The 12,876-nt window shown below is 51.8% G+C and overlaps 1 protein-coding gene across 1 annotated transcript; it reads left to right on the top strand.

Moving 5' to 3' along the window:
- Positions 1–2,329: 2,329 nt before the first annotated feature.
- On the top strand, positions 2,330–12,820 carry LOC138827488 (ceramide synthase 2). The gene is made up of 11 exons (XM_070023040.1): positions 2,330–2,456; positions 8,878–9,051; positions 9,481–9,598; positions 9,771–9,889; positions 10,082–10,139; positions 10,251–10,301; positions 10,691–10,783; positions 10,965–11,093; positions 11,259–11,365; positions 11,494–11,647; positions 11,754–12,820. Exons 2-11 carry the CDS (start codon positions 8,879–8,881, stop codon positions 11,892–11,894), a joined length of 1,143 nt encoding a protein of 380 aa, XP_069879141.1. The 5' UTR covers positions 2,330–2,456; position 8,878; the 3' UTR covers positions 11,895–12,820.
- Positions 12,821–12,876: the final 56 nt, after the last annotated feature.

Genomic DNA, 12,876 nt, shown 5'->3' with positions numbered 1-12,876 from the left:
GCACTCGGGTCCTGAGTTCATGCCGCAAGACTGGTACATAAATATACTTAAATAAACAAGCTAGGGGCTGAGAAGGTGGCTCAGTGGTAGAGCGCTTGCCTTGCATGCATGAGGCCCTGGGTTTGATTCCTCAGCACCACATAAGCAAAAAGAAAAAAGCTGGAAGTGGCACTGTGGCTCAAGTGGTACAGTGCTAGCCTTGAGCTGAAGAGCTGAGGGACAGCGCCCAGGCCCAGAGTTCAGGCCCCATGACTGGACCCCCCCCCAAAAAATAAATAAACAAGCTAATCAATAAAATACAGCCAAAAGGGTTGGGGGCATGGCCCAAATGGTAAAGCCATCTGCCTTGCAAGCATCAAGTCCTGAGTTCAAACTCTAATACTGCCTAAGTAAACACAGAGAGGGAACAATGGGAAAGTGTGGTATCTATGAAAACCACTTGAGAAAAGGATCCAGAAGCTAAAAGAGGGGATATAAATAGCACAAAAGTTCCAGGATGGGGGGCTGGGAATGTGGCTCAGTGGTAGAGCACTTGCCTTGCATGCCTGAGGCCCTGGGTTCGATTCCTCAGCACCACATAAGCAAAGAGAAAATAAAAGCTGGAAGTGGCGCTGTGGCTCAAGTGGTAGAGCGCTAGCCTTGAGCTGAAGAGCTGAGGGACAGCGCCCAGGCCCAGAGTTCAGGCCCCACAACCGAACCCCCTCCCCCAAAAAACAAATAAAACTAGGAAAACCCATCTTAGTGAGTAGCAAAGACTCCAGGGGGACACTGAAGAGAATTGGAAGGCTGTCACAAGCCAGTAGAAAGATACAATGTATCATACTTTATGCAGCATAACACAGGTTAAGCAGGGAAGGAGTTTAAAGGGATATGGGCGGGCCCAGCCTAGATAGGTGAGAACTGGAAAAAAAAAATCAGGTAGGCCTGAGGTTTGAAAAGCCTAGAGGGCCCTGGGCGACTGATGATGCAGAGGACAGGTCAACTGATTTCCTGAATGTCCTGGTACAAGGAGGAAATGAACAGTTTGAAGTCAGTCAAACTTCTGCCTCTCTACCCTCCAAGAAAAGCCTTGGACGGGTAGGGGCTGGTGTTAGGTGATTACGATAAACCCTCCTCAGAGGATGGGAGAGAGCTTGGACTTGACTAGATTTTTCTTTTTTTTTTTTTTTGTCGGTCGTGGGGCTTGAACTCTGGGCCTGGGCGCTGTTCCTCAGCTCTTCAGCTCAAGGTGAGCGCTCTACCACTTGAGCCACAGCGCCACTTCCGGTTTTCTGGTGGTTTATTGGAGATAGGAGTCTCACGGTCTCTCCTGCCCGGGCTGGCTTGGAACCGCGATCCTCAGATCTCAGCCTCCTGAGTAGCTAGGATTACAGGCGTGAGCCACCAGCGCCCGGCCTTGACTAGATTTTGAAGGACACTGTCACCGGTGTTTCATCTGACAGCAGTAAAACACCAATTTGTTTTTTGTCCTTCGTGGGGCCTGAACTCTGGGCCTGGGTGCTGTCCCTCAGCTCTTAAGCTCAAGGCTAGCGCTCTACCACTTGACCCAAAGCGCCACTTATGGCTTTTTTCTCTTTGCTTATGTGGTGCTGAGGAATCAAACCCAGGGCCTCATGCATGCAAGGCAAGCGCTCTACCACTGAGCCACCTTCCCAGCCCCATCCTGTGAGACTCTTATCTCCAACCAACTAACTAGCAAAAAGCCAGAAGTGAAGGTGTGGCCCAAGTGGTGGAGCTCCAGCCTGGTGCAAAAAAAGCCAAATGAGTTCAAGCTCCAGTACTTACAGGGGGACTGGGGGGGGGGGAGAGGCAACAAACAAGCAAGGAAGAGTAAGAGTTCTCTCTAAACAAACTCGCCTGTCCCAGCTCCTCCTGTCACGTCATGCCGCGAGCCACAGCGGCCGGCCCTCCTGGGGTGTCCTCTCCCCAGGGGCGGCGAGACTGCTGTGGGCGGGCCGCGGGGGGGGGTCGGGAGGGGGGCGAGCTCTGCGGGGAACCCGCGGCCCCGGCAGCCCCTCCCCTCCCCCTTCTTTCCCCTCCAGCCTGCCCTCTCCTCTTCCCCCCACTCCCCTTCCCCATTCCTCCCCTCCCACCTTCTCTCTCCTCCCCTCCCCCCCAGCCCCCCCTCTCCCCTCCCCTCCTGGACGGCCGGCCCACGCCCAGTCTCGCGCCACCCTCGGCGGCCCGCGGCCTTTCTCTCCGGTGCCGGGCTGGGACTCGGCCGGCCTGAGCTCGGCGGGAGGCCGGAGGAGGAGGAAGGGGAGGAGGGAGGTGGAGGAGGCGCAGGAGGAGCAGGAGGAGGAGGAAGGAGGCGGAGGGAGCGGGCCGGCGCGCGCGGGCGGGCGGAAGGGGGAGGAGAGCGCGGGGCCGAGCCAGTCCGGCGGGGCCCGGACCCGGGACTACAAACGGAGCAGCGGCTCCCGGCCCACTCAGCCCCGCGACGCCGCCACCGCCGCGTGAGTCGGGTTCCGGGATCCCGGGCGGCGCGCGCGCCCGGGTGGGCGCGGAAAGGCAGGGGTGGAGGCCAAGTTGGTGCGTGGGGGGGACGGAGGCCTCGGGTGGGGGCTGGGTGGGGAGGGCCGAGGCTCGGGGGTGAGCGCGGGCTGGAAGAGGGGGCGATGCGACCCCGGGGGAGGGCGCCGAGCCCACCCGAGTTGCCGGGAAGGGGCCGGCGGCGGCCGGGGGGGCCTCAGCCGGGCGCTGGCTCATGGCGGCGGCCCGGGGCCGGAGGGCGGGCCGAGCGCCTGCCGGGAGCGGCCGGGGCCCCGAGCGCCGCCCGGGGGCTGCCTGGCCCGGCGCCTGGGCGTTTCGGGACGCGCTGCCCTGGCTCCGGGGAGCGCTGCGGGGCAACAGGTGGGGGCGGGGATGGGGCGCGGGCCTCCCCCCCTGCCCCCCGCCGCGGGCGCCCGCTGGCCGGGGAGTGGAGAAGCCCGATGACCCCTCGCGCACATCCCCCAGCGTGGCAGCGCCCCGCGGGGTCGTCCCGGCCCGGACGCGTCCGGGGAGCGGTGGGCAGAGGCGGCTTCTGCCGCCTTCTCTTCCTGTGCCCGCCGTGCCCACCCCGGGCCGAGGTTCAGGCGTCCATGTGCTTAACGGAAAACAGGAAGGAGTGGCCCTGAGCGGGCCCCGGCCCCGAAGGGCTTAGGTAGGGCTCCTCCATACCGTTATGAGCAGTGTGTGGCTGGTTTGGGGAGCAGCTGGCAAAACTGGCTCTCCGGGCCACCGCTGGCTCACGACCGGCCCCGCGGCCCCGCAGGCCAGGGCAGTCGCTGCAGCAGGTGTGTGACATTCCCCCTCCGCCTGAGTTTTTATGCCCCAAGCCAGGCTCCTGGCAGCAGAATCCGGCTCTTAACACTTGAGTTGTCACGAGCCAGGTGCCAGGCTGTCTTGTCAGAGAAGGAAGGCCTCAGGTGACTCACCCCTACCTTAGAGCAGAGGGCAGGGAGGGAGGGGATGGGGGCTGCTTTGTTGTTGGTGTTTGAGTGGAGGTGGGTCTGAATGTGAGTGACAGTGTTTGTGATGGACAATGATTTGTCTGCAGCCCTGTCCCTTAGGACCTGGCCCTGACCACATAGTGACCTGCACAAGGGAGAGGAGAGAGTGAGAGAAGTGGTTTTGTTTTCTCTGCTACCTTTTTTTTTTTGGTACTGGGGCTTCAGGACAGACTTTGCCCTGGAAGAGGGGTCTCTTTTTCCCACCACTGTGCGCTCCAGGAACACCCCCCAACACCCTCCAGCCTTTGGCTGCCCCTCCTGGCTCTAGTCTCGGGAGTGTTGGAGGGAGGGGGCTTTTGATGCATTAACCTGGATGAGCTGTAATGCAGATGAGGCCTGAGGACCACTGTTCTCATTGCCTCTCACCCCCATCTTTCCCAGAATTTGACCCAAATTTTGAGCCTGGAGTGATGACACACCTCTTGCTGGCTTCACTCATTGCTTGCAGCCTTCTAGTTCATGACCTGCTCCTGTGAGTGGAAAAGAAAGTTTGCAGCAGGGGAGATTATTCAGGATTCTTTCCACCTTTTTTTTTTCTTTTTCTTTTTTTGCAGTTGCTTCTCCAGAAACAGAGACTGAGACCCTCTTGTTTTCTCTCTCGGCCCTTGCTGATTCTTAGATTTCCTTATTTCTTCAAACTCAGCAGTCAGTAGGACTGTTCGGGTAAACATCTGCCTTCTGAGCCTTCTGGGTCTACAAGTTTATCCACCTGGACATAGAGGGGCTTGGGGAGGGGACCGTCAGAGTTGGGGCAAAGGTTAGGGCTGGGCAGAGCCCTGCTCAAGTTCCTAGTAATCTAATGCTCATGAAATCCCTGCTCTTTTGGCCCCTATCCAAGGCTTGTGCCTCAGAAAGTAGCACTGTCTCAGGCAGGTGTGTGTGTGTGTGTGTGTGTGTGTGTGTGTGTGAAAGAAAGATGCACGTACTTGCCCCATTTTGTGTGTGTGTGTAATAATGGAAAAGTATAGGTGTGTTGTTGTTTTTTTTTTCCTGTAAGAAAATTAAGAATTTGCCCCGAGGACTGAGGAGGCTGGAAAATCAGGGTTATCTCCTACACTTCAGTCAACATGACCTTAATTTTTTTGTTTTGTTGTTGTTTTGGTCAGGTCTCGTGTATGGGATGCTTTGTTTGGTGTGCAAGTACCAAGAAGACACTTTGGTTGCCATAGGGCGTAGGCTCCTTAGTTGTGTGGAGATGTGGTTTCCAAGTTGCATCCTTTCCCCTTCTATGCAGTCCGAAGTCCTGACCCTGCTCAATCCAGTGCCATCTCCCTGCTAGCTGGGGCAGGCAGTACATCTCTGCTAATGGTGTTCCAGAATACCTGGGAGGGCTGTGGTCACTGAAAGCCTGAAACCCAGGTGTGCGGGCGGCCGCATGAATCCCGACACATCCTGCTCCCACTTTCCCTGCTTGGAGAGGAAAGGACAAGTGCCAGCTTGTCCAGGGCTTGACAGAGGGGCACTATTCAGTTGTTTGCCTTGACCATTCGCTCACACCTACTCTGTCCATTTACTTCACATTCGAGGTGTAGACAAGATACTTTTGGGCCCCAGGAGGCTAGGGGAGAGGCTCCAGCTATCTCCAGCTCCCCGCCCCCCCCAGCCTTTCTAGTCCCTAACCCTCAAAATGCCCCTGACCAAAGAAACATCCCTATGAGTTTCCACTTCAGAGTGGGATGGACGGATGGGCGCAAGGTCTAGGCCTGTCTGCATCTTTGGCTGTAGGTCTCATTGGAAGAAAAGATGGGACTCCAGGACCTAGGCCTGTCTGCATCTTTGGCTGTAGGTCTCATTGGAAGAAAAGATGGGACTCCAGGACCCTAGCAGGCAGATAGCATTCCCCATTCCAGTCAGGCTAAAAAAAAGATTGGGGGTGGGTGGAGGAGGTGTGCAAATGGCATTGTCCTTTCTCTTCAGTTTTCTACTTTTCTGTAGGAAGAATGTTTGCTTGTGTGGGGAAAGTTTCACCATGAGCAATTATATTTAATTTTGTTCAGTTCAAAAAGCTTCCATCTCTTTTAACTAATTAAATATTTATTCTGGCTAAGGTGGAGGGGGAGAGGGTAGTAGTGCCTTGGGTGCTGTGGCCTGGAATGTGTGTGACTGGGAGAGGGCTCCACAAGGGGGGAGGTGGAGTTGAAGCTTCTTTATTGTCAAATGCTGACCTCTGATTTCATCCAAGAGAGCAGTGACCAGCAGTTGGGGACAAGAGGGTAAAGTCCTTGAGCTGGAATACTGACCCGTGACAGGCTGAGAGGGATTTCGCAAGGGCTTCTGTGGAGAGCAGGGCGGAGCTGGGAGGCTGATCGGAACTAGGACCAGCCCAGCTCAGCTGTGGGCTGAGGATTTGGCCTGCCTTCTGCCGGACCCATTGGCCTCTGCCACCTCCATTCATGGTGGAAAAGCTCTGTGCACCCTTTCCTAGATGAAAGGAAAATCACTTTTCTTTCTCAGTCTTCAAGCCAATCTGAATACTCTCCCTTTCCTCTTGGGAGGAGAATAGGGGGTGAGGAGCCTGAGCAAGACCTCCCTGGCTGCCCTGCCCTGCTTCCACAACTGCCAGGGGTCGCGTTCCACCCTGCATCCCTGACTTTCCAGAGCTGTCTTATTGCATCTCTGAGCTCCAAGCATCTACTGTCCCTCCATGAACCACAAACCAGTCCCTTCCTCAGCTGAGTGTCTAGTTGGTCATGCCTGCTCAATGGTCCCTTTATCTTTCAGTGGAGGGAAGGGGAGAAGCGCTAAAGCAACAGCTCTTTCCTGGGTTGAGGAGTGTTTATGATGGGTCTTCCTGCAAACTATTTTATGTACTTTGTATGAAAGAGCCCCTGAGAAGTGGGGGACTGAGAAGGAGAGAGCAATAGAAGGGGTTCCTCTGGTTAACATAGAATACATGCATGTGCAAAATCCTTTGGTAATACGTACTTAAGAGAAGTGAATGACGGGAGAGTAAAGCAAGTTCCATTGGAAAACAGGTGTCAGCAGGAGGGAGAGGGCATGAGTGAGGGCGATTATGTTAAAGTACTTTATATACAGGTATGAAAATAGCGAGCTGGAAGGCATGGCTCAGCTGGAGCACCTGCCCAGCAAGCACAAGGCCATCATGAATTCAAACCCCAGTTCTAGGAAAAGAAAGAAATTAGAACAATGAAACGACTTTTTTTTTTTGGTCGGTCATAGGGCTTGAACTCTGGGCTTGGGCACTGTCCCTGAGCTCTTCAGCTTAAGGCAAGCACTCTACCACTTGAGCCACAGCCTGCCCGAGCTGGCTTTGAACTGTGATCCTCAGCTCTCAGCCTCCTGAGTAGTTAGGATTCCAGGCATGAGCAACCGGCTTGACACTGTTGTAAGAAGAGGGGGTTGGGGATAAGGAAGAGTGATGAGGGGTGAAGTTGATTGGTGACATTGTATGCAGGTATGGAAATGTCACAGTGAAACACCCCCTTAAGCAACTGATAGAAGCTAATATTTAAAAAACAGACAAGCAACTTAGAAATAGCTTGAGTGGGGCATGATATCACCTGTAGTCTCAGTGCTGGGGTGGTCGTGGCAGGAGGCTTGCAAGCCTGAGATCCATAGCAAGACTTGATCTCAGGAAATGGAAAAGAAAGGGCTGGGAATGTGGTTTAGTGGTAGAGTGCTTTTCTAGCATGCGCGTTTGGGGCCCTGGGTTCGATTCCTTGGTACCACATAAAAAATAAAAGGAAAAAAAAGCTTAGTTCCATTAGATAAAGATGTTTGGCTTCCATCTGCGTTTTCTTGGTTTCAGCCTTCACTTTCTAAAAAGAGGTTCATCGATGGGGTTCCCTTGGCTCGTGTGGGGGCTCCATCACTTGTCTGCAGTGTCAGTTCTGTGTGCTGTTGTCTCACGCTTACTGCCTGTTCTGAAGGTTTTACTGAAGGACTTACTGTGCCTTATGTTGGCACAGTAGATGGTTCTTTTCTCTAGGTCGTAGGGAAGGGGAGGAAGCTTTTGCCCTAGTCTTCTGTTCTTGGGCTTTCTTCCTGCCCCTTGCTCCAGGGCAGCTAAAGGGTAGCCTTGAGAGTAAGGTGAGGAAAAAGAGCTTCTGACTTTAGATTGTTGGCTATAACTTCTCAAGTTAGGTCCTTATCCTCCAGGTTGAGATAGCAAAATGACAACCAAAGGCAAAAGTGGGTGGCGGGGGTGGGGGAGAGAACACTGTGGGCTTTGTGCTTCTTAGGCAGATACTCTACCACCTGAGCCACACACTCAACGCCCCCCCCCCTTTTTTTTTTTCTCAGTTGTGGGGCCTGAACTTTGGGCCTGGGCCCTGTCCCTCAGCTCTTCAGCTCAAGGCTAGCACTCCACCACTAGATCCACAGCGCCACTTTCAGTTTCTTCTGGTTATGTGGTGCTGAGGAATCAATCCCAGGGTCTCATGCACGCAAGCAAGCACTCTACCACTGAGCCATCTTCCCCCTCAACCCTTTTTTATTTCTCTCTTCCATAGAGTTTCACTTTTACTCCCAGGCTGGCTTGGACCATGGTCCTCCTGCTTATTTATGCTTCTTAGGTAGCAATGATGACATGCCCAGCTTTTATTGGTTGAGATGGGGTCTTGCCAACTTTTTGCCTGGGCTGGCCTCAAACCTTGATCCTCCCAATCTCTACCTCAGAGTTACTAGGATTACAGGTATGAACCACTACATCTACTGCAAAGTTTTTTTTTTTTTGGCCAGAATTGGGGTTTGAACGTGCTTGTTCAAATTGTATTCTACCATTTGAGTTGCTTTTAGCTGGTTATTTTGGAAATGGAGCCATGTGGACTTTACTGCCCTCCGGCCTTGAAAAGCAGTATTCCCAGATCTCAGCCTCCTGGGTAGCTGGGATGCAGGTGTGAATCACTGGCACCCAGCCACCAAGGTTCCAAAGATGTCTTTGATGTCAATGTCATAAACAGTATTTTTTTAAAAAATTGTACAGAGGGGTTATACTTACACATCAAGTAATGACTTCTTTTTGAACTGTGACACCCCTCGCTGTCATTTTCTTCCAATATAAACAGTAAATGTTAAGCCTCTACATCTCAGATGAGAAAATCGATTTGTTCCAAGGCCACATGGACAGGACCAAAATCAAAAAAGAGCAGAAGCTGCTCTTTTTGTGCCATTCTGGGGCTTAAATTCAGTGCCTCGTGCTCTCGATTATTTTTTTCTGCTCAAGACCACATCCTTGTCTTTTTGCTAGTTAGTTGGAGATAGGAGGCTTGCAATCCCAGTCTCCTAAATAGTTGGGATTACAGGTGAAAGCCATCAGTGCCTGGCAACCCCTTGGCACCTTTTGACATGCTAAGAAAGCTTTTCTTCATCTTTTTCCCCACAGGTACCCACTTTTGACATTCTCTTATTACTTCTCACTCAGGATGCTCCAGACCTTGTATGATTACTTCTGGTGGGAACGGCTATGGCTACCTGGGAACCTAACCTGGGCGGATCTAGAAGATAAAGATGGACGTGTCTATGCCAAAGCTTCAGACCTGTATATGACACTACCCCTGGCCTTGCTCTTCCTCATCATTCGATACTTCTTTGAGCTGTGAGCATACCAGGCGGCCTCATACCTTTCTCAGTAGCCTGTTATACAGTCTATTGGACTTCACCTTTGTTTCTTGCTATCTAGTTCTGGACTGTGTTCTGGCCCTTCAAGTCCCTGCCTACTGTGTCCCCCACCCCCCTCCCACCCCCAGGGCACCATTGTCTTCTGAGGGCTCGGCACCCCTAGGCCCTTTCCCTTCAATGGTTATTTGTTATTACCCTCCACCCGCTACTGCCTGGCCAGTAGTAAACACAGGCGGCTTTGTAAGCTACGGGCAGCCCAGTAGCCCAGAAGAAAGGGGGTTGCCAGGAAACTGGGGAAACTGAGGTCCAGAAAATGTTATCTGAACTTGGGAGTCCTTTCTCCCTTCCTAGTTCAGGGAATTGCTCCAAGAAAGCCAGACACATCTCTGTCATGTCCTTTCCCCAGTTATGTGGCTACACCACTGGCTGCCCTCCTGAATGTAAAGGAGAAAACTCGGTTACGAGCGCCTCCCAACCCCACCTTGGAGCATTTTTACCTAACCAGTGGCAAGCAGCCCAAGCAGGTACAAGCTGCAGACTGTGCTCAGGCTCTGTGAGTTCCTGGGTTCTGATGTGAAGGCTAGCCCTGGTGGGTGGAGACCATTAGGATGCTAGGGTGGATACTGGGAGAGGTTGGGCCAGTGCGGGAGCTGTTTATTCTGAGGCAGAACGAAATGACTTTTTCACTACACCCAGATAGAAGTGGAGCTCTTGTCCCGGCAGAGTGGGCTTTCTGGCCGCCAGGTAGAACGCTGGTTCCGCCGTCGCCGCAACCAGGACCGGCCGAGTCTTCTCAAGAAGTTCCGAGAAGCAAGGTGCAGCAAGTTGGGGCAAATGAAACTGAGGGGCAGAGAGGTGCTGTTCCTTGCTGGGAGGGGTGGGTCCTGGCAGTTGGCAATGGCAGACGAATTCAGTCTCTCACAGTGCTATCAGAGTCTCTGGGAGCACTTGGGAAGTGTTGGGGGCTGTGCCATTCTCTCCCTAGCCAGTTCTGCTTCCTCTTCCAGCTGGAGGTTCACATTTTACCTGATTGCCTTCATTGCTGGCATGGCCGTCATTGTGGATGTGAGTTGGGGTAACCGGGCAGTGGGAGTTAAAATTCTCTGGCAGAGTGGTTGAGGCCATTAGTAGTACTTGAGGTCCTTGGTCTTCTAACCTCTCATCATCTTTCTGCAGAAACCCTGGTTCTATGACATGAGGAAAGTTTGGGAGGGATATCCCATACAGGTATGAAGTAGGCCCCTTTATAGGGGTGGCTAAGACATTCACACCCTTGTGAAGAGTGTAAACACACCGTAGAGTAATTCAGTCATTGAACTGTGAATAACCCTAGGAGCTAGAAGGGCTGGGCTTGGAGAGGTGAGCCCCCCGAGACTTGTTGCTCTGGGGCTCACCTCTCTCTCCTCTCCCAGAGCATTATCCCTTCCCAGTATTGGTACTACATGATTGAGCTTTCCTTCTACTGGTCCCTTCTCTTCAGCGTTGCTTCTGACGTCAAGCGAGAGTAATTCAGTCATTGAACTGTGAATAACCCTAGGAGCTAGAAGGGCTGGGCTTGGAGAGGTGAGCCCCCCGAGACTTGTTGCTCTGGGGCTCACCTCTCTCTCCTCTCCCAGAGCATTATCCCTTCCCAGTATTGGTACTACATGATTGAGCTTTCCTTCTACTGGTCCCTTCTCTTCAGCGTTGCTTCTGACGTCAAGCGAAAGGTGGGTGAAGGGGTTGTACAATTAAATCCAGCAGCCAAGTGAGGCCCTTGTTTCTTTTGGGTTCTGTGGGCTTTGGAAGGAGCTGTTGGGATCTGAGTGGAATCGATGGTGGTGGGAGGAAGGAATAGTGGGAAGTTGAGGAGCAGGAAAAAGTTCCCTGGAGCCGGAGTCTTTTCTGCAGGATTTCAAGGAGCAGATCATCCACCACGTGGCCACCATCATTCTCGTCAGCTTCTCGTGGGTTGTCAATTACATCCGTGCGGGGACTCTCATTATGGCTCTCCATGACTCTTCTGACTACTTGTTGGAGGTTAGATTTCTTTCAACTGGAGGCTCCGCAATGGGGAGGGGGAGTGACATTCCTGGGGCTGAGTTAGGGGGAGGGGCACGGAGCCAGTACTGCTAACAGGGTGTACATGAGAGTGTACGTGGGAGAGTCAGGGACACATGATGATAGACGAGGCTATTTATGCAGTCAGCCAAGATGTTCAACTACGCGGGATGGAAAAACACCTGTAACAACATCTTCATCGTCTTTGCTGCTGTTTTCATCATCACTCGGCTAGTCATCCTGCCCTTCTGGTAAGTAGGTGGTCAGACTATACTGTGGTCAAGAATGTAGAAGTCTTGCCTTTCTTCCCCTCATTTATTCACCCTCCATCTTTTCCCCCTTCTGTGTTTACAGTTCTATTTCCCCCTTTAATCCTTAGGATGCTGTACTGTACCGTGTTGTATCCGCTGGAGCTCTATCCTGCCTTCTTTGGCTATTACTTCTTCAATATCATGATGACAGTGCTGCAGGCGCTACATATCTTCTGGGCCTACCTCATTTTGCGAATGGCCCACAAGTTCATAACTGGAAAGGTGAAGGTGTTTATAGGCCTTAAATCTTTTAACTCTTTAGAATTTTAAACTTACATTCCAGCAAACCCTTTTGAAATATATAACTCCTCTTATCCCTTTTTCACAGCTGGTAGAAGATGAACGCAGTGACCGTGATGAAACAGAGAGCTCAGAGGGGGAAGAGGCTGCATCTGGGGGAGGAATAAAAAGTCGGCCCCTAGCCAATGGCCATCCTATTCTCAATAACAACCATCGTAAGACTGACTGAACTATTGTCCCACCCGTTCCCCACATTAATGCATAAAGCCAAGGAACGAGCCAACTTTCAAAGTAGGGTCTATTTAAGTTCTGGGGACTGAGGAGAAAGGGAGAGGAGACTTCTCTGTGTCCTCCCTCCTCCTTTTATCACCCAGTTGCCTTTAAACCAAATTGTAACCAGCCAATTCCCAGGTAGAGGAGGCTGGTTATATCCTTTGTTAGAGGGGGGGATGGTCATATTTTCCTCTCTATTCTCCCAAGTTATTCTTTCTATTGCTTTTGAGACCTCAGCTCTAGAGGTGGAGGTTATAATTCACATTCCTTACCAAGAATTGGCTCTAGTTGTTTGCCTTTGACTCCCTGCTTGAAGTCGGGGTTGTGCCTTATTGCCCCACCTGTGGGCCTCATTCTGCCAAAGCTGGACCAAGGCTCATCTTTCTAAGCTCCCAAACTTGGGCCAGAAACCAAAGCTGAGCTGACTTTTAACTTTTTCTCTCCCCACACATGAATTGACTGTAGGAGAGCATATGTAACCCTTCCCACACCTCTGCCAAAAAGTGGGGCTACACTGGGGACTGTGCAGATGGTCTTTGTGTTATTTCTCTGCTAGCTGTTCCTTTAACCATAGGTCCAAGATCTTATTGCCTCCTTTCTCTGATCTCTCTTCTCTTCTTGTTTAGCTGGTTTGGAGTAAATGACAACTAGTTCTAATTTTTATTTATTAAACATTTGGGGTTTCAGTTTTAAAGCTAGAACTACAGCTAGCACCTGGCATTTCAGCAGAGGGACCATTTCAGACCAAAATGTACTGTTAATGGTTTTTTTTTTTAATTAAAATATATTAAAGATTAAATAAAATATGGTAACAAGCGTCCGACTATTAGGAATTAAGAAAGGGGAGCAACTAAATAAAGTAAAAGTCTTTCTTATGCCTTCCTTGTAGTTATGTAACATTTTCTTTTTAAAATTTCACATGGCAAGTAAGAAAACAA

Source organism: Dipodomys merriami, unplaced genomic scaffold, assembly GCF_024711535.1.
Source record: "Dipodomys merriami isolate MVZ:Mamm:240054 unplaced genomic scaffold, mDipMer1.0.p SCAF_156, whole genome shotgun sequence".
Classification (NCBI taxonomy): domain Eukaryota; kingdom Metazoa; phylum Chordata; class Mammalia; order Rodentia; family Heteromyidae; genus Dipodomys; species Dipodomys merriami.
Note: the sequence above shows the minus strand (reverse complement) of the source record. Positions and strands in the feature narration are given on the sequence as shown.

What these genes read in the sequence shown, in the direction of transcription:
- LOC138827488 (XM_070023040.1), top strand. Translation starts at nt 8,879, where the DNA reads ATGCTCCAGACCTTGTATGATTACTTCTGGTGGGAACGGCTATGGCTA. An exon ending in GTGGCAAGCAGCCCAAGCAG is followed by an intron (nt 9,599 to 9,770) that starts GTACAAGCTGCA and finishes CACTACACCCAG; the next exon opens with ATAGAAGTGGAGCTCTTGTC. An exon ending in AAGAAGTTCCGAGAAGCAAG is followed by an intron (nt 9,890 to 10,081) that starts GTGCAGCAAGTT and finishes TTCCTCTTCCAG; the next exon opens with CTGGAGGTTCACATTTTACC.